Raw genomic sequence first — 26,646 nt, forward strand, 5'->3', positions numbered from 1 at the left:
GACACATGTGGTCTAAGAAATACATTTATGTTCTTACTTTCTTCTCTGTTGTTTTGAACTGTAATGAAGCCTCTGAGGTCGTTCAGGCAGACGATCCCCATCCAGCTACCCTCACATGGACAACCGAGACACATATATCCATTTCTAGCTTTTTATTATGGCGTGTATTTAAGCCGTCACTGTTCGGCTCGCCTGCAGCGACTTCCCTCATGTGAGTCACATAGCATTTGAAAGACTTACACCCTCCTTGGTGGTTCCTTGTGGGGGAGCGATGAGGTCAGAGCCCAGACGCCAAAACATCAATGCTGCATATTCTCATCGTTCGGATATAATCTATTGCAGTTGAGCTGGTTGACTGAAATGCAGAAGGGCTCTAGAAAGATGGAGAATCTACTCAGAAAGTTTAAAAGTTAAAAGCTTTTCTGCTTATTGAGCAACTTGTGAGCCAAATATACTATTGGATAGTGAAGGTTATGGCTTTGATCTGAAAATATAAGTGAATATTAAAAAGCCCAAAATAAATCACTGTCGGTAGGTTTGTGTTTATAGTCTAAATCAATTTTAGATGCAGAGTGTGGTAGAAAAAAAAAAGACCTCTGTGTGATAAATGTGAATCTAAAAAGATGTAAGTGAATAGCTGCGCTTTACTTCATTGACATGTTTGCCTCAATCAGCATACCGTACTACAGTTTGTGCTCGGCAGAAAGAGCATTCCTAAGCTCAGCTGTTGTTTTCAATTATAAATCAATGTTCTCAGCCTGTCAGATCAGTGATAGAAGGCCAGTGTGGAAACTGAAAACAATGTTTCTTACTCTTGGAAGAGGGCTATTGTATTTTTCTGAGCAATCAACCTTTTTCCACTGAGATGACGAATCATCTTTGTGTTGAGTCATTAGAATGAAAGCGTCCATCAATTTCTAACTATTTCTTTCTACAGTTGAGACACTGTCACTTCATAAATTCATTACACAAGCTTTAAAAGATGCAAAATGAGTTGGTAAATGTTACACTTCGCTCTACATTATTGTTTTAGAGTCCACCATCATCCAAACAGGCAGATATTTAATGAGACGGTTCGCATATCTTGAAGGAGGTTTGAAAAAAAAAAGGCTGAAGTAGACAGTGGTCATGGATTAGATTAGCAGAGGAAAGTCTCCTTGCAGGTGTCAACTTATTCTCAGGGGACGGGCAATTAAATGATGAATGTCCGCCATCAATAGCCACTCAGATCTCTATAATCTTATAGCCTTTTAGGTGATTGCTGAATTGTGGATTTTCATAAATCATCAACTTTGTGACCTGGACCTGTGATGTTTACCACTGTCCATTTAGCAAATGTGGATTTCACTAGGAATGTGTTGCAATAAATTGTATGTCTGGTATTTTTACAGTACTTTTGTCTAATCACATACATACACTGACCATTAATAAAGTGCGCCTTGTTAATGAATTGACCCGTTTTTTTCATCCACGACAGATTTATACTCCTCAGAGATTTTTCCCATATCAACATGATGCCATCAAAAACTTGATGCAGATTTACTGTATGGAGATTTATTAAGGGCTTGTCCTGCTTAACTATTTCTTAAATGTGTGCTGTTGGTTAAGATCTGGAGACTATTAGGCATCAGTTTGAGATGATATAACCTTTCTGACATGGTACGTAAACCTCCTGACACTGGTTGTCTAACCATGAGAAGATTGGTGAACATGGTCGCTGCCTCAGTTTACTGTTTTTTAGTAACTGGCAGGAGTTTTCTCAAGAGATGACTTTCTGTTGCTGTAGCCTGTTTACTTCAAGACTCACTGTGTTGAGCATTCAAAAGTGGTACTCTGCGTACTTTGCCTTTGAGCTTTTGCTACTTTTTTGTTATTTCTAACTACTCTTCCATTTCTCCACCTCTGATGGCAGAGAGGCTTCCACACTAGTGCAGCTCACTGAATATTCTGTCCTGTTCAGATCATGTTTGTAAAGTTGCACTTGGAAACCAGAAGATAAATACTCAAGACTATCTTATATGGCAGTAACCAACATGTAACTTTGAGATTTACTAAAACCCCAGTTCTTCCCTTCTCTGATGCCTGGGTTGAACTTTAGCAAATCGTCTTCATGCATCTAGATGCCTAAATGTAACTTTCTAGTTTATAACTTCATACATATTTTTCTTACAGGGAGTATGACCTGGGAAATATAGTGTATTTTATTATATTGACTAGCAAATTACCCAGAGGATGCATTCATGCACTCATTTCACCCGGAAGAGGGCAACTACATTGTGTTAGGGCTAATGATACATTAGAATTGAACTTGGAAAAAATAAATTCTTAAAAGTTTCAAATCAGCTGTAGCCGAGCAAACCGAAGTTTAAAGTACAGAATTGCAATTACCTTTATAAAGTACTTTGTATATTGAAATGAAATGACATCAGACTTATGTAGACACTCAAATCAGAAAATCAGTCATTTCTATTCACCCACACATTCACATACGGATGATGGCGAGCTACTGGATTGTAGCCACAGCTGACCTGAGGCAGTCTGGTTAAAATAATATGTTTATTTTCACATCTAATAGCTTGTGTATCATTAAATCAGTGGCACATTATTGAACTGCTCAACCCCTACCTGCGAACATGTTGCTTAAATGCTTAAAATCCTCAAAAATACATAATTATTGGTTTGTATTACAGTAACAATTAGACTGGTTACTTCAGTCAAGACTTTGAAAATTATTCTGGTTTCCCAGTCTACCTCTGTAACACAGTTGGGCTTGTGTTATGTCATTCTCAATACAACGTCTAAGGAAAATGGAATGCCCCATAAAACAGCATACTTGGACATGTTGCTTTTATCTATATTGACATGCCCCATCACAAAAGCGCTGCGGTCTAGTCAAAACAGTAACCTTTGCTTTAGAGGAGGATATAAATATGGGACATTCTGACAGACTGGCAGCTCGAGTAAGAGAGTGACTGAAACAGATACAGATGGGCAGTCAGACAGACGGACAAAGCAGCAGAATGGCATACAGGCAAGCTGGCCTGTTGGTTGACTATAGAGGCCAGCTGCCTAAAATCACTGAGCGGTTGATTACATAAGCTGGTTGACTGACTGGAAGTGCGACTGACTGCATGAACAGTTAAACCTTCCTTTCTTATTATTTTTGTTGTTAGGTAAACTCCAAACAGCTGTGGGATCTTTAGTTACCAGCTTACGAAGCAAAGCTTGATGGAAAGTGAAACGGAGCAAAAATGTTCATCGGAAATTTTGTCGTTTAATTTGGTGACGAGACAACTGCTGCTCATTACCTGGCTGATGAACTGAGAGTCTCCTGTGGCTGTTTAAGAGCACACACAACTAAGAAGTCTCAGTTTTATCCTAATTAATCTCACACTGACTGAGAAAAGTGAGAGTACTTGCTATTTTAAAAAAGACATTTTCTTCTATGCGCTTACCTTGATTTACTACGTATTTTATTTGTATCTAGCTTAAATTGTTGTAACACACTGCAGCATTACATATTTTACCAATCAATAAACAATTTATTATTAAACCTGTTAAAGCAGAATTTTTATCCCAGTCAGCAGCAGGGCTTGCTGAAACCTCTTCACAAACACTTTTACCTCGGTGGTTATCGGCCACGGTGGCTCTACAGTGCAGCCTGTGTCTCTCTGATCAATAGCAGAGTTGTACGTTATGTAGTCAACCCATCGCTTTAGTTTTTCACAAGTTATAGAAGTCAACATTAGCCCAAAGCACAATGCTCTCCAAAGTTCATATAAAAGTATTAATGCACTATTTCACTTTGTTCTTATATGTAGGAATATGATGTCATATGTGAAATATTAGTGAGTTCTGGACGCTATGGGTTTCAGCGATGTTGCAGGTCACAAACACCCGGAGGAGTCCAAACATTTTACCATGAAGGCCAAAGTCATCAACATGAAAGCACCCGGGGGAAATGAAAAAATAATTTTAGTTTTTCAAATAGAAACAGCAAAACTAATTCAAAATTATTTTGTTTTATTATCTTCTTGCCAATAAACTAAACATGCATGATTTTAATAAAATAAAGTAGTCTAATCTTTATAGAAAAAGACTCTGTAAAAATTCCCCAGACTTACATAGTTTTACAGTTACAGTTACATAAATTTGAATAAAAAGTTGCAATATGTCTATGTTGCTATTTGCTATAAAACTAATATTGAAACAAACATTGTGATGAATAAAAAAAAGAGCTATTTTTACTGTGCCTAACGTTTCCTATTTTATGTACATTTTAATTAAATAGTAAAAATCTTTTCCTAAAAAAAACAAATAAAACTGTCAGCCAATACTGTTGGGCAACAATTGTACTATTTATATTCAAGGATGCAGAGAATCTGGGACCGATCCCAGCAGTCAGGGCTAGATTACTCAGCCAAGACAAACAAACAAACAAACAAAACATCATCTCGTATGCACTCATACCAAAGGTCTATTTAGAATAAACAATTAAGGAACATGACGTTTTTCCACTATAGAAAAGAAGTTTAACTCCTGCAGAAATACATGCAGAGACGGGGTAAAGTATTCATTAAATGCTGTGCATTATGATGTAAACTTAGCTGATTTAGCTAATGCTCATATTTCTGCAAAACAATCTGTCTCGCTTCAAATGTTATTAGTTTTCTTTAAGTAGGAGTTCCACTGATATTTTAGTTGCTCTGCAAATGACAAAATGGACATGGAATATGTTTTAAGCATTGCACAACATTTGATTAACCTGACCACAGGACGCTTAATGCGGGGTTACAAAAACACAAAACAACCAAAATAAGCAGGAAGGGCCGTCTGTTCTTTCCTCCTTTGCATTTCCTTTATTTCCTCTGTTCCTTCTACGACTTCCATCTCCCATTCAGTTTGTTGCTTTTTGTATGCTCCTTTCATCTGTTCTTGTCTGTCCTTTGTGTCCTTGCTGTGAGGCCAGAGAATTAAAGCTATTCAGTTTTGCTACCAATGTCTGTTTTTGTTTTATTTTTTTAACCGTCCCCCATGCAACTCAGTACTTTTGATGGCTTACTGCTTTCCCCCTCTATTTTTCACTTTAAACCTTGTCCTCTGCTGTAACTTGGTGTTCGTTAGAAAGGGTTTGACTGATGAGTATGGTACTAAACAAATAAGCACCGTCCTGTCTCGCGACATTTTTCATTGAGGCTCCAGCTAATCGTTTGGGAACAGAGTTTCCAATATCAGTTGCTCTCCTGCTTCAGCCTGAGCGCTTTTTTTGTTAATATTTTACAATTCGTGCTTCAGCTGTGCCGAGTGGAAAAATCCAGATGCAATCAGCAAAATAATGTGATAGAATAATGTCCTCAGCTATGCAGTTTTGCAAGTCATTCATAAGAAAATAGGCCGTTATTGTTAGTAGTTGTCCGAACAAAATAGGAATATATGTCCCACTGGGGGTGCAGCTCACGTAATCACTGGCAGCAGCAGACACAGTTTCCTCTGGGACTCCTGAATTTGTCTGTTTTAAAAGAGCCACGATGAGCTGCATGGGACTGGACGAGGACAACAGTAACATTGTGTCAGCACATCCGTCGGTGTCCTTTTGATCCTGAAAAACGACAATTCTGGTCCTATTCCATGAAGTATTAATGGTCAAATTTGTTAATTAGTTTTCACATATTTTATTTTTAATTTACAGCACTGAGATTTTTCGGATATGATTTTTGAGCAACCTGCTCTTTTTTTTTTTTTTTTTTTTTTTACAAATTATTTGCTGCATTTTGTGAAAATCTCAGAGCAGTTCACTCAGTTTGGCAAGCTTAAGATCACCCTTTTCACCTGCTAGTTAAAACAGCTGTGCTCTGCTGAGCACAACCTTCCCTCCACTTCCTCCAAATTTATTTTTTTCAGAGAAAAATATGTAATTCTTGCAGCGCTGCCAAATGATCACTTGATCAGTATCTGGTCTCTCTCTGTCCTAACTGTGGTGTGTCAGATATTTCTATGGCAGGGATAGGTAGAAGCTTTTGGGTGGCCCCAGTCACAGAGGCATCAGAAGTTTCCATGTCTATTTGCATTTTAGAGCTTTTAATATGCACCTGTGAATGATCTGCATTTAAATATTTCTTTTGTCGTGAGATTCTGGATTATTCTGTTTCGCTCCCATCTTTGGTTTTAAAATCCTCCTGATGAACTTTGTTGTTTTTCTCTTCTTGTCCCATTTCCCTTCCAGTGCCTGATTTTCAAATTGGCCAGGGCTTTGTTCAAGTGGGTTGGGTTTCAGCACAAGAAAATTCTCCTTAAAACTTTCCATTTGACAAAAGAAAAATCAGTTTTTCACAAATGATTAAGGACAGATGTAGACAGCTTTCTTCTTCCGCTTCCTTCTGCTATAACTTGGCATTCATTATAAAAGTTCTGATTGATAAAATCCGTATTAAACGGATGTCTGTGGTTACCATTTTTGTTTTGTTTACTGCTTTGTTTAAAAAGTAGTTACTGCAGTTATCTCAGCATGTTCTGTTGGTGTTTCTGTTGTGTCAGAGGAGGTCAAACCCCTTTAGTGGACCATTTATTTGAATGATTGTAAGCATTTGATTCTTTTCATGCTCAATTTGTAAATGTTAAGATGTTCTAAATAGCACAGCCTTCTGTGCAGTGGTTATTATATATAAAATGTCAGATAATACACCATCATTTCAAATAATTACTGTAAAAAAAATGAATTGCATAGTCTAAATGCTAGCAGCAGAAGCAAACTGTGTCACCACTAAGAGTGTGGCTGTATTATGTAAATGGTTTCAAACCAGAAGATTTCTAATATAAAAGAATGCTGAAATGAAATGAAAAAGGAAGTGAGAGAATGATGAAATAACAGTGCTGTGCATTGTGAGGCCTGGGGAGTTCAAATGGAGGTGAGAACAGTGCAAGAGAAGCAAAATCCAGGAATATCATATCCTCTATCGTTTACAGATCTATCAAAAAAGTGTATTTAGGGAGCTTTTGTCTTCTAAAGGGAGCCCAGGCTGTGGTTATGATGTACCTTTGGGTCAAAGTTAAATACTGCTCTGTTGATTTTAGTCTTTAAAAGTTCTGAAGGCAAATAAACTCTTACTGGGGGGAACATTTTTTTTTTATGTAACAAAAAATGTTGTTACAAGGCCTTCATGTCCATCTACAAAGAACAAAGTGTAGTGATGATTGTGTCCACTGTGTTCCAAGGTAAATCGAATGGCTTCAAATTTGTTTTATACTCTTCTTCATCTCTTTCCTGAAAAGGTTCCTGCAATGAAAACGCTCTTTATATGAACTTTGTAATAACCAACAACATCTCACAGAATTCAATAATTCCTCAGATTTTCAGTTTTTACATGGCCTACTTGTTGTCTTTGTGAAATCAGTGGTTTATATTTACACTGCTTTCTGTTTGCAGATTGTCAGGATTCATGCTGCCCTCTCCTATTGTCAGCAGCGGTTCCATACTGGCTCTGTGGTTTACAACAGACTTTGCTGTGAGTGCGCAGGGCTTCAAAGCAGTATATGAAGGTAAGAACATCTGTCAGTGTGGGTACATATTTTGAAGCTACAAGAAGAGAATATATTGAGAAATACTGGCTAAATGAAGCGAGACATATCACTTGTGGGACTTCAAAGAACACACATGCAAGTTAGAGCTTCTTATAGATAAGGAATACTTCTTTTTTTTTAAATCATACAAGCAAGAGTTAATTATCTATTATTTATTTATACTTCTGTAATGACATGGTGTTCAGATGGCCTTTTTTGTCGTTGCCTAACCAAATGATTACTTTGTTTAGATTTGAATCGCAGAAAAGCAGTTTTATTCATTTGTCTCAGTCAGTGGTGACTCCATATTGTCTTGAGAACTCAGGAGTGTAAACATTCATATCAAGAACACATCCAACATTTCTCCAAACTTCAGATGAAGCTGTAAGACAGACGTCAATTAAAACAACCGGTTTTAATTGACGGTTTAAACGGTTTGATGCTGTCTTCCTTAGCTAAAAAAATGTTTCATATAAGTCTGCGTTAGTAATCTATTGACATGTCCTTTGTATGCTTTTCATATCTCTGTGGTAATAGGGAGTTTTATATCAGTCCGTCTTTCACTGAGTCTCACATGTTTTGTCGTAAGCATGATAAGGCAAATGTTCCATGTTTGGATGCGACGTGAAAGCTTAGTCTGACCTTTCAGAGAGACCCACAGACACACACAGACACACACACACGCTGTTGTGTAACCGTTTATCCATGAATCATGGACTCTAAATATCAAACACAAGCTCAAAAGGCAACAAATTCACTGACTGCGGTTTATATTTGGGTGTGTTGCCGTTTCTCATTTTGCCCTTGTATTCTGAGCGTCGTATTTGAGAGTTTGTGTAAACGTCTGGGTGAGTGTCAATGACTCTTTGTCTGAAGCAAACCTGTCAGCCATTAAACTTTATTCTCAGAAGGCTTTCTTGTGTTTTACTGGTTCTGTTTGAAGTGGCTGTCTCCTTGGCAGACGCTCATTTTTATGTCTGTTAGTAGGAGATGAGTATGTAACAACTTTCAAGGCTGAAATCAAGGTGCAGATTTCTTGGACATAAACTATCTGTATGTCTGAGAAACACCCTTCAAACATCTTGTCATGAAAAGTTTTGAGAGGTTTTGCCTGGGCTCTCGTGATTATGTCACAGAAAGCTTCTCTAGTTTTTACATGTCAGTGAGAACACATTTTATATCGTCACTTTTTATACTGTCTCTATAATCGCACTTTCAAGTTTAAGTTTGGAGTCTTATTGCTAGAATCAAAGAGAACATTCTGTTTAGGAAAATGCTTTTCTATTTAAACCACTATTTTTATAGCGGGTCAGTCTAATTTCCTTGTTGAAATGATCACAAACTGCATCTTTCGTCGAGTCTGTTGCATAATTTACTTTGATAAATGGATGCGCATTATAAAGCTAACGGCATGTGTAAAGATGGATAGTTGGAGATATTTGACATCTCTTCATCTGCACCTCCACCTCCGTATTTTAACATTTCAGCCTTGAAGCTAAACTTAAAATAGCTGAAAAGCTGCAATTAACTCTAAAACATACATGTTTGACTTCTCTACCAAAACAACTTTTAAGAGATAAAGGAAATGCCTCATCACTATTCATATATGTGCATCATTTAAAGAGGTATAAATATGTGTAATATTCAACAGAAGGAGGTAGAACCAGCAGCAGTTTGCAGAAATCTGTTAATGAAAATGAACAGATTTTTACAGATTCCTGGATAGAGAAGGCATGATTAGAGGCAGTCTAGCTGACTAATAATTGTATTTATAAAATCTGATCCATTCAGTTGAAGGATGAAAGTTATTTTTGTTAAAAAAAAAAAAAAGCATGTTGTTTTTGTTCTTCTGCTTTTCCTGTGGTGGGACAGTATTATTTTTCTTAGAATCTTTTTCTCTAGAATTGGATCAAGTGTGTCAAAAAAAACACTAAAAGAGATTAAATAAGCTCTAAAGTCCAGTGCTATTTAAATGTATTTTCTAACTCAGCTGTTATTCACAACATACTCAGTGACTCCCAGACTTCATGTCACTTTTAAATAGATCTATTGCTGCATTCTGAATCAGAATGGCTCATTTGATGAAATGCTTCCCTGATATACTTTTTAAATCTTCAACCAAGTGATATTCCTGCTGCATTATAAACTAATCTGCTTTGAAAGGGCTTGGTTATTGTAAGTACTTCAGCACAAAGTAACAGTAACGTGTCATCATTTAGTATATTCACAAAGCTTTACTGTTGAACTCTGCTACAAAATGTGAAATATGTGAAACATCTCTTCACCAAAAGCTTCCCTATTGATTATGAGTTTAAATTCATGTGGCACCTTTTTTTTGGAATTAATTACTTAAAGCCTTAAGCTGTAATAAAGTGTGATCATAATGGTGGAAATAGATACACAAATGTTTTAAAAGCAGCCAATCAAGATCAGATAGTGATCACTTATTATACACCGAAGCAGACCGAGATATGAGGGGAAAGAAGAGGTGTAAAGAGATAACCTCCTGATAAAGTGGTGAGAGAAGAGATGACTTGACAGGCAGTTGGATGATATAAATAGTATTATTTTCTTAATTAAAATAAAATGAAAAAAAAAATCTTAGAATTGAAAAGCACAAGGATTTCTCTCATCACCCGTAATTCCATCTTTAATAAGAAAAAAAGAGTTGTAGCATAATATTTATATACTCTCACTGCTCTCAGTTATTAGGCACATGCAGCCTTGGCTATAGATTTGTTTTAAAATATATGCAGCCAGTTTCAAAGTGTTTTTTTTTGTGTTTTTTTTTTTGTTTGTTTGTTTTAAACAACTGTATTTGTGTTCTTTTTTTGGGGGAAGGAGAAGCTTAACAAATGTTCAGTACTCTTGATACTAAATGTGAAAAGTCATAAATATTTTAAATGTGAATGGCTACTTCACCTGAAATGAATTTCCACTTAGTAACATTTACCTCCAGCAGCACTTCCCTGGAGGTGCTTTTGCCAGTAAAGTAAACCCTGATGCTTTACTTTCCTGTTCTCAATTACTGAACTCTTTGTTACTGTCAGCATGTTTGAAAGCTGCTATTGGTGCTACCTTAGAGCTTTTAACTTTGTGTGACACTATTCTTTTTTAACAATGTAATTTGTAGTGATTGAGATAAAAGGAATACCAACATTAAATTCATCAACTCACACAAATCTGTTGGTCTAATGATCTCTAAGATACATATGCAAACTTAAAAAATGTTACTCTCGTAGTCCAGCGCTCAGTTGGTGACCTGTCTGTGGCGTACTCCAGTAAAATACAGCAACATTGATTGAGCTTGATATTGTAGACAGGCTGTGCTCCATTACGGTGATGGTAATATTGCACCTATTTTCTCTGTGTGTGCTACACGTTCACCTGCTGATCAGACTTTCAGCTGGACGGTTTTAAGTCCTTTCATCAGACTTGATAACATCAATGTCCCTAAGCATATTTAAAACAAAAATAACATATGAATAGATTCAGAGACCTTTTGCTGTTTTATCCTGGTAAACATCAGTGCCTCGTCCTTCACTTTGCTTCAGACCATGGGTCTGTGCTCTTTTGAGAAACAAATGCTTCTTGGAGGCATTTTACCCAATCGCTAACGTTTGCCCGTGACTTACGTAATGCACCAGTTCAAAGCTATGAAGCTTCCTGGAAATTGCCTGGTCAGTATTCTACCACCCCCCACTGTGAAGAGGGAAGTGGAGAGAAAAAAAAACAAAGTGGCTGTTAAAGTTGGCTCAATATTTGGACGCGTGGCTAAAACAGACTGAGAGACTTCTTTCACTTCCACCACTTCAAATGCAAAATTTACAGGCACACTGCAATTATAAAATAAGCACAGAAAAATGAGATCATCGTCCGCAACTTATCCTTCTGTTCCCTGATTGGCCTGGTAGAAATTTTACTGGAAGGAATCCAAGTGAAGGGGAGAAATCTCAGATTGAGTTGTGAAGCAAGATTCGAATTGAGTAGAAGAGCGAAGGAAGGCAGTGGTCAGGTTTGCTGTTTCGGATAATCGCTGAAACCATTTCTTGCTCCATGGTCAGGTTCTGTCCGTTAGATGAACTTAAATCTGTAGTGCACTTAAGGTTTTTTCATAAAATAACTCTTCAAATAATCTCTGCTGAGCATGCCTAGCAGAAGGTGACCTCAGCGGGATGAAAATGCGAGTAATGCGTCTCCTCTGTTCAGATGAGAGGACATTTTTGTTTGCTTTTGGGAAAAATAGATGTCAGGATCCTCGTGTCAAAGTGGAAAACCATGTTACCTGCAAAAGGAGCTAAAGCTGACTGCTTTAAGGCATGGGGGGGTGTCAGCGCCCACAGCGTGAATCACTTGTTGATCTGTCTCCTTTGAAAAAGGGGTAGCGGATCACTAGTGGGGAAATCAAAGCAATTTCAACGCATGTTGAACATTTGAGGTCTCAAATTCAGTAAGAATGAACAGAGGTGGAATTTATGAAGCTTTGTAATCTCCTTCCATTTTTTTTTTTGCATGCATGATCTGCTTTATTTCTGGCTTTCATTCATGTTTCACATAGAGCTATAGTGCATACGTGGAGATGCAAACACGCCCAACCAATACAGAAGATTTCAGCAATCTGCATGGAATTTTTTGCCTTTGTTCGTAGCTGTCCTCTCTTTGGTCACAAGCGCTGCAGTGTGTATTGTTGTCACTATTTAAATTTCTCTTCTTATTTTATTAGCACATTTATTTCATGGCTATTTTAAGATAGGAGCTATTTTTAGCCGGGTGAACTGATACTTTATTATATATAAGTCAATGACAATAAAAGCAATCTTTGATTCTTCAGACACAAACATGGCAGAAGGAATCAATTTATAACATGCCACTGTGATGAATACATTCATCTAATCGTGTGTAACATTGTAAAATTATTGTACGTAGCCTCTAGACATTATATTAACGTCTAATAAATTGTCAGAGGTAAAAAAAAAAAAAATAAAATAAAATAGAGAAACACATTCTGTCATGGCTTTAAATTAACCAGGTTATTCATTATTCATTATTTGCTTTATCTGTGGTTGTCATTGTGTGTCAGTGCACATTCTGGACAGGTTGTCAGTTCACCACAGGACAACACAGAGATATACAGGACAAACAGCCAGACCTGTACAAACTCACTTTAAGGAGAGTTTACAGTCTCCACTTATTCTGACATGTTCAGGTCTATTTGCTGCAAGACAACAATGCTAATAACTGTAAAGACCATTTTGTGAAGTACATGTTGTAAATAGGTGGAACTGATTGGTGGTGCTGTTTTAGGAAAAGATCTTCCTTCACCTGTGCGTTGAGAATTAGACAAACATAATTTGTGAGTAAAACTACAAGAGGAGTAAGAGGGAACAAATTTCCTTCCAGCTTTTGTATAAATCTAGATGATGATGTAATAATCCTTAGAGGGCATTTAGTTACTTTCTGTTCGGTATGTGTGCATGATCAGGGATTGTTTTTTTTACATTTTTTTTATTCTTACCCATTTGGTTGATATAACAGGGATGTGCATGTTATAAAGCGCCTCTTTCATGCTTAATTAGAACACGTGTCTTTGCATGAGTATGAGTAAAAAAATGTTAAAAGTTCATTCCCATTGGTGTTGGCACAGTTTTTTCTGTTTCCACCTCCTCTCTCCCTAAGCGTGTTGTTGACTGATGTAGAATCCATTAGGGTCACTTCTGGGAGCTTCCAAATCTCGCTGATTGATGCATGGCTTTGCAAACACAGAGGCCAATAGCCAACTGCGACTGAAAAAGACATAAACTCGTCTCAGGACTGCGACTTAGGGATTTTGTTTCTATACATATGATGTGCTGCAGAAGAGGGATTTCTTTCATTTGTTTTTTTTTGTGTTTTTTTTCTTTCAAGGCCTCAAGCGACATAATTTTCTTTGTACTGCTTGTATTTCAAAGAGTTTTGATTTGTAAAAATCTCAGAGGATACCAATAACTATTGCAGAAAATTGCACTATTCTAGGAAGGAATTGTGACATATTAATAATACAAAAATGCTGGCTCGTTGGCTGATAAAAGTGGCAGGTGATTGATCCTAAAAATGGATGGGGATTTAATATTAGTATCATTATGTTAAACTGACATTATGCCTTGTTATATTTTAAAAGCAGAGACTTCTTTATGCATGTGTACTGATCAGAAATCATATTCTAATGTACATCAAGAGGTGCGGGAGAGGTGCTTGATCTAGAGTTCATTAGGGAATGAACTGTAGTTGCATCACAGTGTGTTAGACATGCTACCTGCTGCATATCACATAATGCATTGTACTATGTTAAGTTTTGTTTGTTGAAGCAATAAGTACTTATGAAAACCTGCAAAGGATACTTTGGAAAGCAAGCACAAGATACAAATTTAAAATGATTATTTCCTAAAGAGAATGAAATGTAATGAAAGTCAGAAAATGCATGAAATATCAAACAGAATGAATGGAGATCGATCTGTTTGTGTAAACCTACATGTAGATGGCTTAGCTTTGTTACCACTGCCATGTTTCATGAGCTTTTGGCTTCACTGTTCAGCCACTTGATGTTTGCTAATTCCAGTCCATCTGGTATACGTGGCTTTTTCCAGTAGAGGAATCCATGGAGGGCAGAAACAAAACAAAACTCCAAAAAGAGGCTTTATACTGACGAGACAGTTCAAACTTCAAACCTACTCATTTATCTGAATTGTTGCTGTGTATGACTCCACTTACTTTCATTTAGTTAGCATTTTTTAATACGCACTAGATGAAAATATAACAGAGTGACATACAAGGCATTATTTCAAGCTTTATTTAAAATATTTCTATATGTAGCTGACTAATGAAGTTACCATCAGATTTTTTGACTTTTTATTCTGCACACTAATAAACGTTTGGCCTCCTGGAATCCGGATTGCATTTGATCACCTCAAAGTCAAAAATAGATGAGCTTCTCAGAACTTTCAGCTTCAAACAGAGATATTGTTTTAAAATCTTTATTCCATTTGTAGGAACACACAAGATACTATTTCTAAAGTTTTAGGCTGAGACAAGTATGGAATCCACAAGATAAATACATGTTACCATAAATATTCTACCGTGATGCAGATTTTGTGAAAACGTTATTTTGTTTGAAAGCGTCACACATGTAAATACAAGAAAAAGTCACGTTCTATTTTCTCTAACTTTAAAACCAATTGTTTCACAAATTATTTACCGTATCAGTTTTTTCTAATGATAAAACTTGTATTTTTCTGAAATACACAACAATGTTTGGATATAAATTATGGTGTCACTCTAAATATGAGAATCAGTCATTTTGTCTGAGGAATTTCCAGTTTGGGTACTTAAGGTTTAACGTGAAACGGGAAGCATGAACACACTAGAAATGAGCACAGTAAAAAAAAAATTTATTAATTGCTTCAATCTTCTGAAAACTTCAAAGTAACATCTACCGTGATACGGCCATTGCATTATCTAGTTGTGATAAATCCCTGGTTAATTCCTAAATTATTTACCTGCTCAGTTAAATGTAGACTAATATTAAATGTTTCTCAGTATTTAAACATATTGTGCACCCAGTTTAGGCTATGTGATAAGCATTCAGTCACATGCAACTGCCTAATCTTACTTGCCATCTTTATTATCTGATTGCAAGAGATTATTTTTAAAAAATAAGCTCTGTCCAATTTTTAGCAAAACTCAGCCATTTGTTATTTATTTCTGCACTTTTCTATTGTCAGCAGTAAATAGTAAAAAGACCGTCGCCTAGCGGAACAAAATCAAATGTATTGGACAAAAGGAAAGTTTGCAGAAGCTCAAACTGTATAATTGATTTTTCAGGATGCCGCCCCACACACAGCCATCATCATGGGTAATAAAATAAGGATGTCTTACTTTTGAAGCTCAAAGTAAAACTGCTTGTTTGATCAGTCATACAGATGCAATTAATAAGTTCAAACCATATAGCTGTTATTGAAAGGACGTCCTGCTGTGAAAATGTAATGAAAAGAAGGAGAAAAACAATACTTGAACCATAAAAACACTGGGGGTCCTCAGGTGCTCATTCGTTAGAAATGTGTTGATTGTTCAAATTGAGTTTCATATGTTCGGTGAGATGCATGGAGAACAAACGGGAAACTGCACCGCATGAACTGTACTTCGATAGTTATATTATTTTAAATCAAAAAGAGAATTGATTTCCAGTTTTTCTATCGTTCTTTAAACTGTGGTGAAGAACGCTGCCATATTATTTTTATTGTTTTATTCTCAGGCTGATAAGAACATTTCCAAAGTAAATCCATAGAGATCAGTGCAAGAAAATAAAGCAGAGCTGCCTTATTTTGCTACAGATTCATTTTAAATTTAAACTTAGTTTACCTGCTTTCACATTTTAACGATAAAGCATCAAAAAGATAGTCACGCCTTTGTGTAGAAAAGCTCTATAAAAACAAACGCATGATGCAGGGCTTTTTTTTTTTTTTCTTGCTATTGACCCGGTGTCCCCGGCTCCTGACAAAATCTGTGTGCACTTCATTGAGAATAATAGGCTGGCGAGTTTATTTAAAGCAAGTGGATTCAGCAGGGAGGCTTCTACAGCAAACACGGCAAATCATTACGAGGAGGAAGGCCAACTGGAGGATTTGTCAACTTGGACAGTCAGGTGCTGCTATGTCTCTGTGTGTTTATGTGTGGCAGCGAGGTGAAGAGATTAACAGAATGAGAGATAGCGAGAGGAAAGGGAAAAGTTTTACCTTACACCATTAACCCATATTGACTGAAACGCCGTAGGAAGCTCTTCGCTGTGGGAGTGTGTCATATAACGCTGTCGGTGCTGACGCCAGAAGTAGTCGGCTGTATCGATTGAAGTAGCAATGTCAGCTGTCCTGCTGTGTGAGAATATGTGAGGTGTGTGTGTGTGTGCGTGTGTGTGTGTGTGTGTGTGGTGTTACCATGGTGGGGTAGCAGAAAAGGGTTCAGTTAGGCAGCCGTCATTAGATCAGGTTGATGGAGCAAAAAGCCATAAAGTCTCACTCACGCACATGTTGTGTGTCCTGTGATTTTGTAATAAGTTTCTCAGCATGCAGCAGGGGCAGCGACACGTCTCAGTCATCAATGCAAAGTAAAATGTACCTGATCTCTGTGGGCCAACCAGACTGCAGGCGCAGTAGCGTATAGCAACAGCTAGAATAAAGGATGTTCACTCTGACACATCGGTAATGTGTTTGCAACTCCTCCAGTCCCATTTGCAGATTTACACATGGAAAAATTTCAGCGTGGGTCAAAGTATTACGTCTAGACTGAAGCTTAATTTGTTCTGCAAATGAGAACGGATCCGTCCTGATGCACCAGGAGCATGAAAATCTAAAGGTATGTATGCACTGTAATTTTGGAAAAAACAATTTTCTGAACTCCTGGACGTAATTTGTCACAGATTTGAATTTATATTTGTACCCAAAATAAATATTTTTACACAAAAATGCTTTATGAGCCCAAGCATTCATTTCCTCAGTGACACTCCCCTGCTGCCAAAGAAATTCTCAATCAAAAGCAACAGGGCCTGATGATGAGAGACATCCCCACAGCATGATGCTGCCAACACCATGCTTCACAGTGAGGATGGTGTATTTGTGGTGTATATGCCAATAGAAGGACTGATTAATCAAAAACTTGGCCTTTTTTTCACTAGTGCAGAGAGGAGCAGAGCTCTGATTATTGCAGTTGAAGCCTGAAGTCGTCTCTTTATATTACTTTCCGTCTGACTATTGCTTAGGAACACCAAGATGCTTAAAGTTCTGGCAGAGAGTCACTCCTGACCAGAAAAGACCAAGCCACCTTTTTTTTTTTTTTTTTCTTCTGATTAGGAATCATGACCTCAGATGAAGAGAAAATGAATTTCATCCCAACTACTTCAAGATCAGCTGTGAACATTTGTCAGTATATGCGGAAGTTCATGGCCAGAAGTCAGCAGAACCACATTGTCTGCAAAACGCAAATATCTGCCCTCATGTCCTTTAACTGTCCTCACCATCCGTGGTCTCCTTGAAATTCTGTCCATGAAAAACCACAAACAGAATCAGTAACAAGGAGCAGGCCTGGCAGGGTTCCACATGAACTGTCAATTTGGCAAAAAAGTTCAACACAGCTCTTGCATTTCATTCAGTCCTCAAAAGTGCAAACCCCTTCCATAACTTTAAAAGTTTTGTTATGGATTTCATGTATATATTATGAACCACTGGAAATCAGGAATGAAACATTTTTGATATATAGATAGAAAATGCAGCCACGGCTCTTTCTGCAAGAATAGAACTTCACTCACCTCTCTATTCCAAATGCTTGAAGTGGCTGACTGTGCAATTGCTCAGTCAGCAGTTTACACTTTAATATTGAAACCAGGTAATATTTTTATTTGACCACTTGAGGGAACTCATGGAATATATTTATATAGTGAACAGAGTATTTAGTTAAAATGGTCCCTTAGGTGTAACACGCTGCAGGTTTTTATACTTTTTACCCAAAACATACCATAACAGTTCATTGAAGGCAAGACACTTTATACTGACGGTAGAAATCAATGTTGTTGTTTTTTACTTATTGAGAACTTTGAAAGCACACAAAATACATTTTTACATGCAGATAGTATGTGCTGAATTAAAATCACTGTGACAGCAGCTTTAGACAAATATACTTTTGTTCAGATTTAGCACTTGTGGCTCAGCTCTTTATAAAACTGCAACTGTCAGAAAATGTCTGTAATTATTCTGATAATTTTAAATTGTCTAAAGTTTCCAATTAGGATTAAGTGTGTACCAGAAATCCAAATTTCAATTTTTGCAGTGGATTTATGAATAGTTGATGATCACATAGTCATGAGTTGCCTTCAATTTTTCCTCTGACCTGACCGTTTTCCTTCAGAAAAAGCCCATTCATCTCTCCCAAATGTATATTAAAATTCAAATCCAATGAACAAATAATCTGAAAATCATCTTTGTGGCTAAAAGCTTACAACATGTCTTGCTATTGCTTGTTAGTGGTGGTCTGAGTCTGCTCTGCTCATTTGTTTTACTGTCTTTGTTTAGCTTTACATTATTTGAAAATGTCAAAGCTGAAAACTGGATCCAGTAGATTTAAAATAATGCATTTGATATATAGACGTTTGATTGCCACATGCGACACCCTGCTGTCCAAAAGAGCACTTTAAAAACACCAGTGCTAAACCTAGAATAAAAGCAGCAGAGACTGTAAACATGCGCGGATCAGTTGAGCAGAAGGAAAAATAAAAAAGTTTTATTTCAAAGGGTGAGAAAGAGAGAGCCAAAAAGCAGGAAAGTAGAATGGAGAGGAACGAAGTGCAGGGAATCCCTGGAATACCAAACATTTCTCCTACTGAAAGAAAAAAAAAGAAAACCTGGGAGTAGAGGAAGGGTTGCAGTGAAAGATGGGAAGCATCCCTAGAATACCAAAGAGCATAAATGCTTAGAGGCTTTTCAAGACATTTTCACTCAAAATTAAATCTCTCTGCAAGCAGTTAAGAATAGCATGGAAACGTGAAATGAGGGGCGCCTGCATGGTTTGAGTGATTCTGTTGAATTGCTTGTTTTAATTAGAGAGGTGTTTGCTGCAAAAATATTTCTGCAAGACAAGTTATAGTTTTGGGACAGCGAAGGAAGAAGGAAAGATGATGGGGGATGATGAACAAAAGTGGTAAAATAAGTAAAGAAAAGTCACAGTACAGGAGAGGGAGAGGGGATGGAAGAAGGGAGATCTGACTCAACGAATCATGCTCACTTGGCTGATCTTGTACCTTTTCCCAAGATGCATTCTGTTTGAAAGGTGCCTAAAAATAGACTACCCACAGACACATTTAGAGACTTACACCATTCCCCAGGGTCCACTCACTGTCATGCAAGGTAAGGCCTGTACTTTACAGACACCTGTGTACACACTGCATGTTGTCCAACGTTAAACGATTGGCATCACTTGTTTGGCTTTCTATGCAAAAGTAGAATGAAGAGAGACGATTATTTTGTACGTATACATCTGTTGGAATTGGGACATAAAATTGGGTCAATTTTAAATAATTAATAACAGATGTTTAACTTGTTAAAAATAGAATAATGCATATAATCACACGATCTCAGATAACTGTGACCTTTCAGAAATTAGGCTGGCAGTGTGGGACAACAGGAGGTGTAGTGCAGCATTTGACATCCACACTACGCAGATACAGTGTTGTAAGTCTTCACAATATTGTTTTAAATAAAACATAATTTTTCTGGTCTTATGCAAACCATACATCATACATGTATCTCTTACCTTGCCTTGATACAGGCCAGCTGATCTGGTTCAGTGTCTCATCTAATCTTCTCATTTCCTCCATCTTTTAAGTTTATTTCAGGATTAAAAGGTAAACTTTAAAGCATAATTAAGTAGAAGTCATCTATTTTTTTAAAATGTTATCTGAATATGATTATTTTCGCTCAGAACAAAGATGGAATTGTGCTGTTTAATCATTGTATGGCATTTAGAAGAGCCATCCTTTGCATTCATTTTGGTTGTAATCACAGCACAATCACATGAACATTTTTAATCAAGGCACTGGACTCTCTTCACTTCCATCTCTTTTTCTCAGTAGCTTGGTGGTAGTAATAATGCATCTCCTTGAAATCATTTACAGCACCTCCCATTTTCAACCCATCTTTAGAGGTCTTCAAAACTATAAAGATTATTTGGTCTTACCTGTAATATGTTTTCATTTTTGAGACAGAATCGACATATTTTTACCTATACATTTATAACAAAAGCGGATGCATCTAATCAAAACCAAAAAGGCACAACCTAAAGCATTTCCTTTGACAGTTCAATTATCATCATAATCTTGAACAGGTCGGCCATGTTTTGCGCTCAACTTGCCAGCGTTGCTCATGACTTTTTTTGCTGGGTCATTTCCATGTAGTTCCTGCGGCAATCGGATATCTTGAGTATTCTGAGGAGTCTTTCGCATAGAGCCATGAAAATGTGATATCATCATTTCATGATTGTAATAGGAGTGAAAAGAAAGATGTAGAGTTAAGAGTCCACTTCTCTTTGCCAGCAGCCATTAGCTATTTTACCTTGTCATATCTTTCAGAAGTACCTCATCATCCTCCTACTGTAGATTCTCTATAGTGAGGCCGCCTCTTTGTCCATGCCACTCTCTCTCTTTCTTTCTTTTGCTCTTTTACATCTTTTCACAGGGAACTGTGGATGTGAGGGTAACTGGTTTTCTTTACAACCAGTCTGTCTTTGAGATGTTAGTCCTGAGGCCATTATTTTTTATGAATCATTACTAATGATCTGCATGTAAAGTACAAATGCACCAGGGGCAAAAAGTTGGTCACTTTTCTGGTGCTGAGTTGAGCCACATCTGTGCGACATGCAAAGGTCTGATTTATTTGTGACTCATTAATTTGACAATATCCTACAATTAGTAACCCAGCGATAACCCCTAATATGTTCCATCGTTGGCTCGTGCACATTCGTAGTGAAAATGCAGCTTAAGTCTCTTTAAGAAGCGCCTGCTCTTTCCAACACTCCGGCTTCAGCACGTCATCACAACAGGGTTCCTCTATAAACCACTTACCAACGTTTTTAGTATTTCACTGAGAAGTAGCTCAGATGATGAGTGCTGCAGATGCACAGTTCCTCAGGTGGCTATTAATTGCTGCTGCCGCTTGTCTGAAGGAGCTGAGTGGGAGAGTTGGAAGCTGCACCTCCAGGGAGGAGCTTCCTGGAAAAGGCTGTGCTCGGTGAGAACGACAGTTTCTGCGGACAGAATGGTTTCCAGGCTGGAAGACAGAGTAAAAGCAACACTTCTGGTGTGATTATAACACGACGTAAAGCTCAAAAAAGTTTGTTTTACATAATACAGTCCCTTTAAACATGCATAAGTGCTGAGATGTATAGATGATTGAACTTACTTCACTTTAAGGTAATCTGTTACCTGAATACCCAAAACCTCCTTGTGGCTCGGACTCGTGCCTGACAATGATGTCATAACCTTTACCCCGCCAGACTGAATCATTTCTAGATCCTTTGAAGCATCTGTCTTATTAAGGTGAAGAACTCCCTCTCCACTTTACTTTACCACACAGACATCATGTTCTGGAACAAAAACAGCCAATAAATTCTGGTTCTTGGCATTTAAGCAGATTCTAAAACCTTGACATCAAAGAGAAGAAATAAAGAAAAAACCCAGTGCTTTCCCCTGACATCGCCCCTTGTTGCATCTAAACAATCTCATTTAGAGCAGCTTTGGACGCCCTGCCAGCCTGTCAGCCAAGAGTCACATCCAGCTCTTGTTGAGACCTGTCATTTACTAATCAGAGCTGGAGGCAAAGCGCAGCTCCAGCTCCAGACAGAGACAGACATCAGACCGTTTTCATTTTATTTATTTATTTATTTGTCCTTGGCTCAACTAATTATATTGGTAGCATTATCTTCTTGAGTACCAAATATATTTACAGCCAGTTGTGAGAGGATAAGTCACTGTGATGGACCGAGTTGAAAAGGAACAGGTCTTTTGTTTACTTCAGCCCAAAACGTTTTATTCACAAAAAAAATGAAGGCTGACTTCTTTCAAAGAAACAATACTGAACTCCGGCAGAAAATGTAAGGAGTACAAACTACACACAAAAGTATATATATAATGACTTATCAGACCACTATGGCACAACAGGGGCAACTAAGCACAATGCAAACAATAACTACAAGAAATGACACAGTACAGTCAAATTTATTAATGACGAAAACACCAAAGGAGGAAATCAAAAATCGTAATCTAAATACAGATATTTAGTTGAATACCAAATGTTAATTTCACCAAAAACAATACAAGTTCCCCTTCTGAAGCAGGAACTGGTGGTGTAGTCCAAGTATGCCCTCCATATATTTGGGTCTGGCCACCATCTTAAGTTTGGACAAAATCACAGGGATCATGGTAAGAAACCTCTGTTGACAAAAATACATAAGTAAATGGCCGTACTTACAAAAAGAACAAATGCATTTCCACCAATAAATAAAGTTTACTGTAAACTGAAGAATGTGATTGTGTTTGGATGAAAGAATAAATTAAGATGCATGAGAGTTACTGACTTCACTGAAGTGTGGCCCTGTGTTTACTGTCACATCATTATTACTTAAACTTCTAATACTGGGGCTCTGCTAAAAAAGTGTTTTTTTCTGGTTTTCTAGTTATAGGTATTAAACTTGTAGTGTTGATTAATTTTGATACATATTAATGATAAATACTCTTACTTTAAGGACAAAACAAAACTTAACTGGTAAATCAATTCCAAGCAGGAGACAAGATAGAAAAGAAAGTAGCAGGACATTTCTTTCACTTCAATTGAAAAGCATGTCAGTGTTAACTGTACAAACTTATTTAACAGTATGATTGTGTTTCAATTGATATGACTATTTATTAAAAAAAAAACAAAGAACTGTTTCTATTGCTGTTTCTTCTAAATGGCCTGTACTTGTGTAGTGCTTTATGAAGTCCAGAGGAAACCAAAGTGCTTCGCATTACATTCAGTCATACATACATTCATAAGTAGAGTGATGTTTAATGTGCTTAAGAAAATTCATGAATTAAAACTATCTTTTTAGATGGTTAAAATCCTGTATAGTGTCTTTATGGCTGGTTGTCCTAATTGCCACCAAAAGATTAACAAAAGTTAAATTTAAATTTTTGTTGCCTTTCCTGTGAAAAGATAGACACAAAAAGAAACGGGATATCTGATGTCCTGAATAAATCAAAGGCAATGACACAAAGTGATAATGAAATGGATTACAAAAGGCATTTTACAAAGTATGAGAAAAACATAATGTTCACCCAAAATAGCTGCAGACCTTTTTATGATCTTTGCTTTCCTATAACAGTGAAAAAGATAAAACGTTTCAATCTGGGCCTAATTTTTGTCTATCAAAAACCTCAAAACAGTTGATTAGCATTTGCGCAGTGGGCTATTTTACAAGGTAAACATAAAAACCAATGTTCAGGGTGAGTAACTGGTCAGCTATCACAGTTTTCTTTTAAGTTTAAAGTCACAAAAAGCTTTTTTTTTTTTTTTTTTTTTTTTTTGCTTTAATGAAGCCATTCCAAATGACAAGCTTTCCCCTTTCCCTTTTCTTTCTGTCTTTCTCAGTCCCCATAATGCATATGTACTTCCTCTTGCCTTAAGGGCCATCCGTTAGTCAGACACAACGAGGCACACTCAATGGATGCCTCTCATATTCTTAAAAAAAAAAACACAAAAAAAAACACAAAAAAAAAAAACATGCATACTGGAGACAAAAAAACCCATTAGGGATAAACAGGCTTAAACATTGCTCCTCCAGTCTCCTCACTGTATTACTGAGATCATTAGACAATCTACCAACACCACCTCAAGACCATAACTAAAAAAGAAAGAATTGCTTTTGCTTCAAAGCAAAAGCAATTCTTGTGAACTTCACAGTTTTAAAGTTAAATATTTCACTTAATTTGTTCTTGAACAGTAAAATCTTTTATCCTGTGAATCAGTTTAGTTTTTGCAAGAGGTGTCTGCATGCAGACCTTATGATCTGCAACATCTCTGCATGCAGTTGCCTGCAGACTTCTCACACATCCTTCCTGATGATTTAATTAGCTCACATATCACTGAATATGCCTTCTCATGAAACTGTTTAAAACCTAAACTCCATCAGCAAAACCATGTTATCGCCTTCATGTCCTGCGAACCCTCTGCTGGGTTTGTGCCGCAGTTCATGGCCTCACAATAAAACAAGCGGCGATGCAAGAAGCAAGAACAGAGGTAGTATCTGTGTGTGCGTGTGTGTGTGTGTCGTCACCAGTCGTGTTGGACATACAGGTCAATTCCTGCCTACCCAAAATGTCACTTTCTCTCACCGACAATAAGTCATGCACACAAGCCTACACAAGAAGTGCCCCACACAGTCTAACACACTTGTCTTGCCCTGGGCTGCAATGAGCATATCAGCAGTCAAATTCCCTCCACAACTGAAGTGCAACAAAATCACTGACCACAACAGCCTCCCAAATACACTTGCACAAACTTCTCTGGCACTGTTCTGCTGGTTAGACTGTTGAGATGTGGCCTGAGCTGACAGCTTTCATTTTGAGAGCTGAATTCAGTTAAGGCTGTTTTTTTTTTCCCTCCGCGTCCTCTGAGTGCGTGTTTTTGTGTGAGTTTTGCTGTATGAGTGCGTGTGTTTGTGTGTGCGTTTGTGCGTCTGTACATGTGAAAACCAAACCAACAGATTGCAAGCAGTCACTCAGTTGTTTTCTGCCTGCTCATGCAACAAATCCATTTACGGCTAGTCAGCAAACCAGAGATGTCTATCTAAAAGAGGTCTGACACCAGAGCCACCGGGGCCAAAATGCAATTTTTGCGAGTACGGAAAGCCATTGCTATTATTTCTTTCCAGCCAAAGGAATAAAAGGAATAAACACCAGGGGCTTAAAATTCTTCAGACCTCTCCATTTTAGAGCATATACCTTTAGTTTCCAAAACCTTTCTGTGGCGCTAAAACGCAATAGTGTGAGACAGGAAATAGCCCACACCAGTGTAATGCATTATTGTTAAGCTTATCTCGGTTCTGCAAAAGTTGTTGGCCTGTTGCAGGCTAAAGACCACTCTTCTACTTTAATGAATGCAATCCAAAGGATAAGGACTGAACACTGCATAGAGTAAGGTTGACTGCTATGTTTGGGAAAGGTATAAGTGTTGACGTGGAAGATCCTGTCTGATCTGAAAGAATTCAACAGAATGTTACATTTCCCCTGTCGGCATTGTTTATACACTTGATTGTCCAATCTTTAGCTTCACTTTAGAACTTTTTTTTGAAGTGATTGGAGTGCAGATAAAAAAAAAAGTTGGTATCAGCAAAACGGTGGAAAACTGCTAGAACGTAAAAACAAAACAACAAAAAAAAATCCAGATTTGTGTTCAATGTTAAAACTGTTACATTTACAGGAGAAACATTTTCAACATATCTGTCACTTGCACACATGAATGAATGAATGAATGAATGAATGAATGAATGAATACTTCAATGGCACAAATGGCTGATAGGAAAACAAAGCACTCAGTGTGACAGAGCAGAGCAAAAGGGGAATTAGGATAGACATCCAGTTAAAACCAGATGTTTATCGTTCAAAAAGACACACAGCTCATTTTTCACACACATTCAATGAACCTCAACTTTTTCTGTTTTAGATTAGTTAGGATTTTTAATAGCATTTCTATTGGCTGAATGGCAGAATAGTGAGATGTTTTTGATTGCTTTTGTAAATCAGATGTTCACATATAGCGCGATTACTGTCACATTACATGATATTGTAATAACATGGGATATGTGATAATATTAGTGAATCTTGTGATAATCATAAGACTTTCAAATGATAAATAAAATGCTTAAAAAATGTAACTAAACTCTAAACTTGAACAGAGAACCCAGAAATGCTTTATATGTGCTCATTTCATTGTGTGGATAGAAAGCCAAGGGAAGAAAACTTGCATCTGCATCCGAAGCAACTGAGTCAGTGAAGTAGCTGACTTAGTTGCAAATAACTTTCCTAGCGCGAGTTATTTGCAGCCATTTCTTCAAGCTGCCATCCCTCCCTGCATTAGCTGTAGGTAGCGCTAAAACAATATTGCCACATGTAAGCTGTGATAGCTGGAGTTCCCACATATTTTATAGCCTGAAACCTCTGTGGAAAGCCGGTTAGAAATAACAGTTAAACGGTTAGCAAGTTGCTAACATGTAAACAAATGGCGGTTCTGGTTAGCAGCGGAAGTCACGCCCATAAATCCTGCAAAGCTTCATGGGGGCTAGGAATAAGGTAGCTAGATTGGCATAGTAATTACATAGATTGTCGATCTAATTAATGGGGAAAAATTATTTCCATCTTAACAAGAATTTTTTAGGAAACAAAAAAGAATGCTTAAATAGTTAGCAAACATTTACTGCAGCCTTCGCAGTTCTTCCATTGCTGTATAGATAACTTTAAACAGTTCAGGAAACCCACATAAT

General features: G+C 37.3%; 1 protein-coding gene across 1 annotated transcript in view; it reads left to right on the forward strand.

The window, feature by feature from the left end:
• LOC103136602 (CUB and sushi domain-containing protein 1) overlaps positions 1–26,646 on the forward strand; it is a 444,439-nt gene that overhangs the window by 156,596 nt on the left and 261,197 nt on the right. Inside the window, exon 3 of the mRNA XM_007549920.2 lies at positions 7,424–7,536. Coding sequence (XP_007549982.2) covers positions 7,424–7,536 — 113 coding nt within the window. The remainder of the gene's footprint in view (positions 1–7,423; positions 7,537–26,646) is intronic.

The sequence above is a fragment of the Poecilia formosa genome, unplaced genomic scaffold (assembly GCF_000485575.1).
Source record: "Poecilia formosa unplaced genomic scaffold, Poecilia_formosa-5.1.2 Scaffold33, whole genome shotgun sequence".
NCBI lineage: Eukaryota > Metazoa > Chordata > Actinopteri > Cyprinodontiformes > Poeciliidae > Poecilia > Poecilia formosa.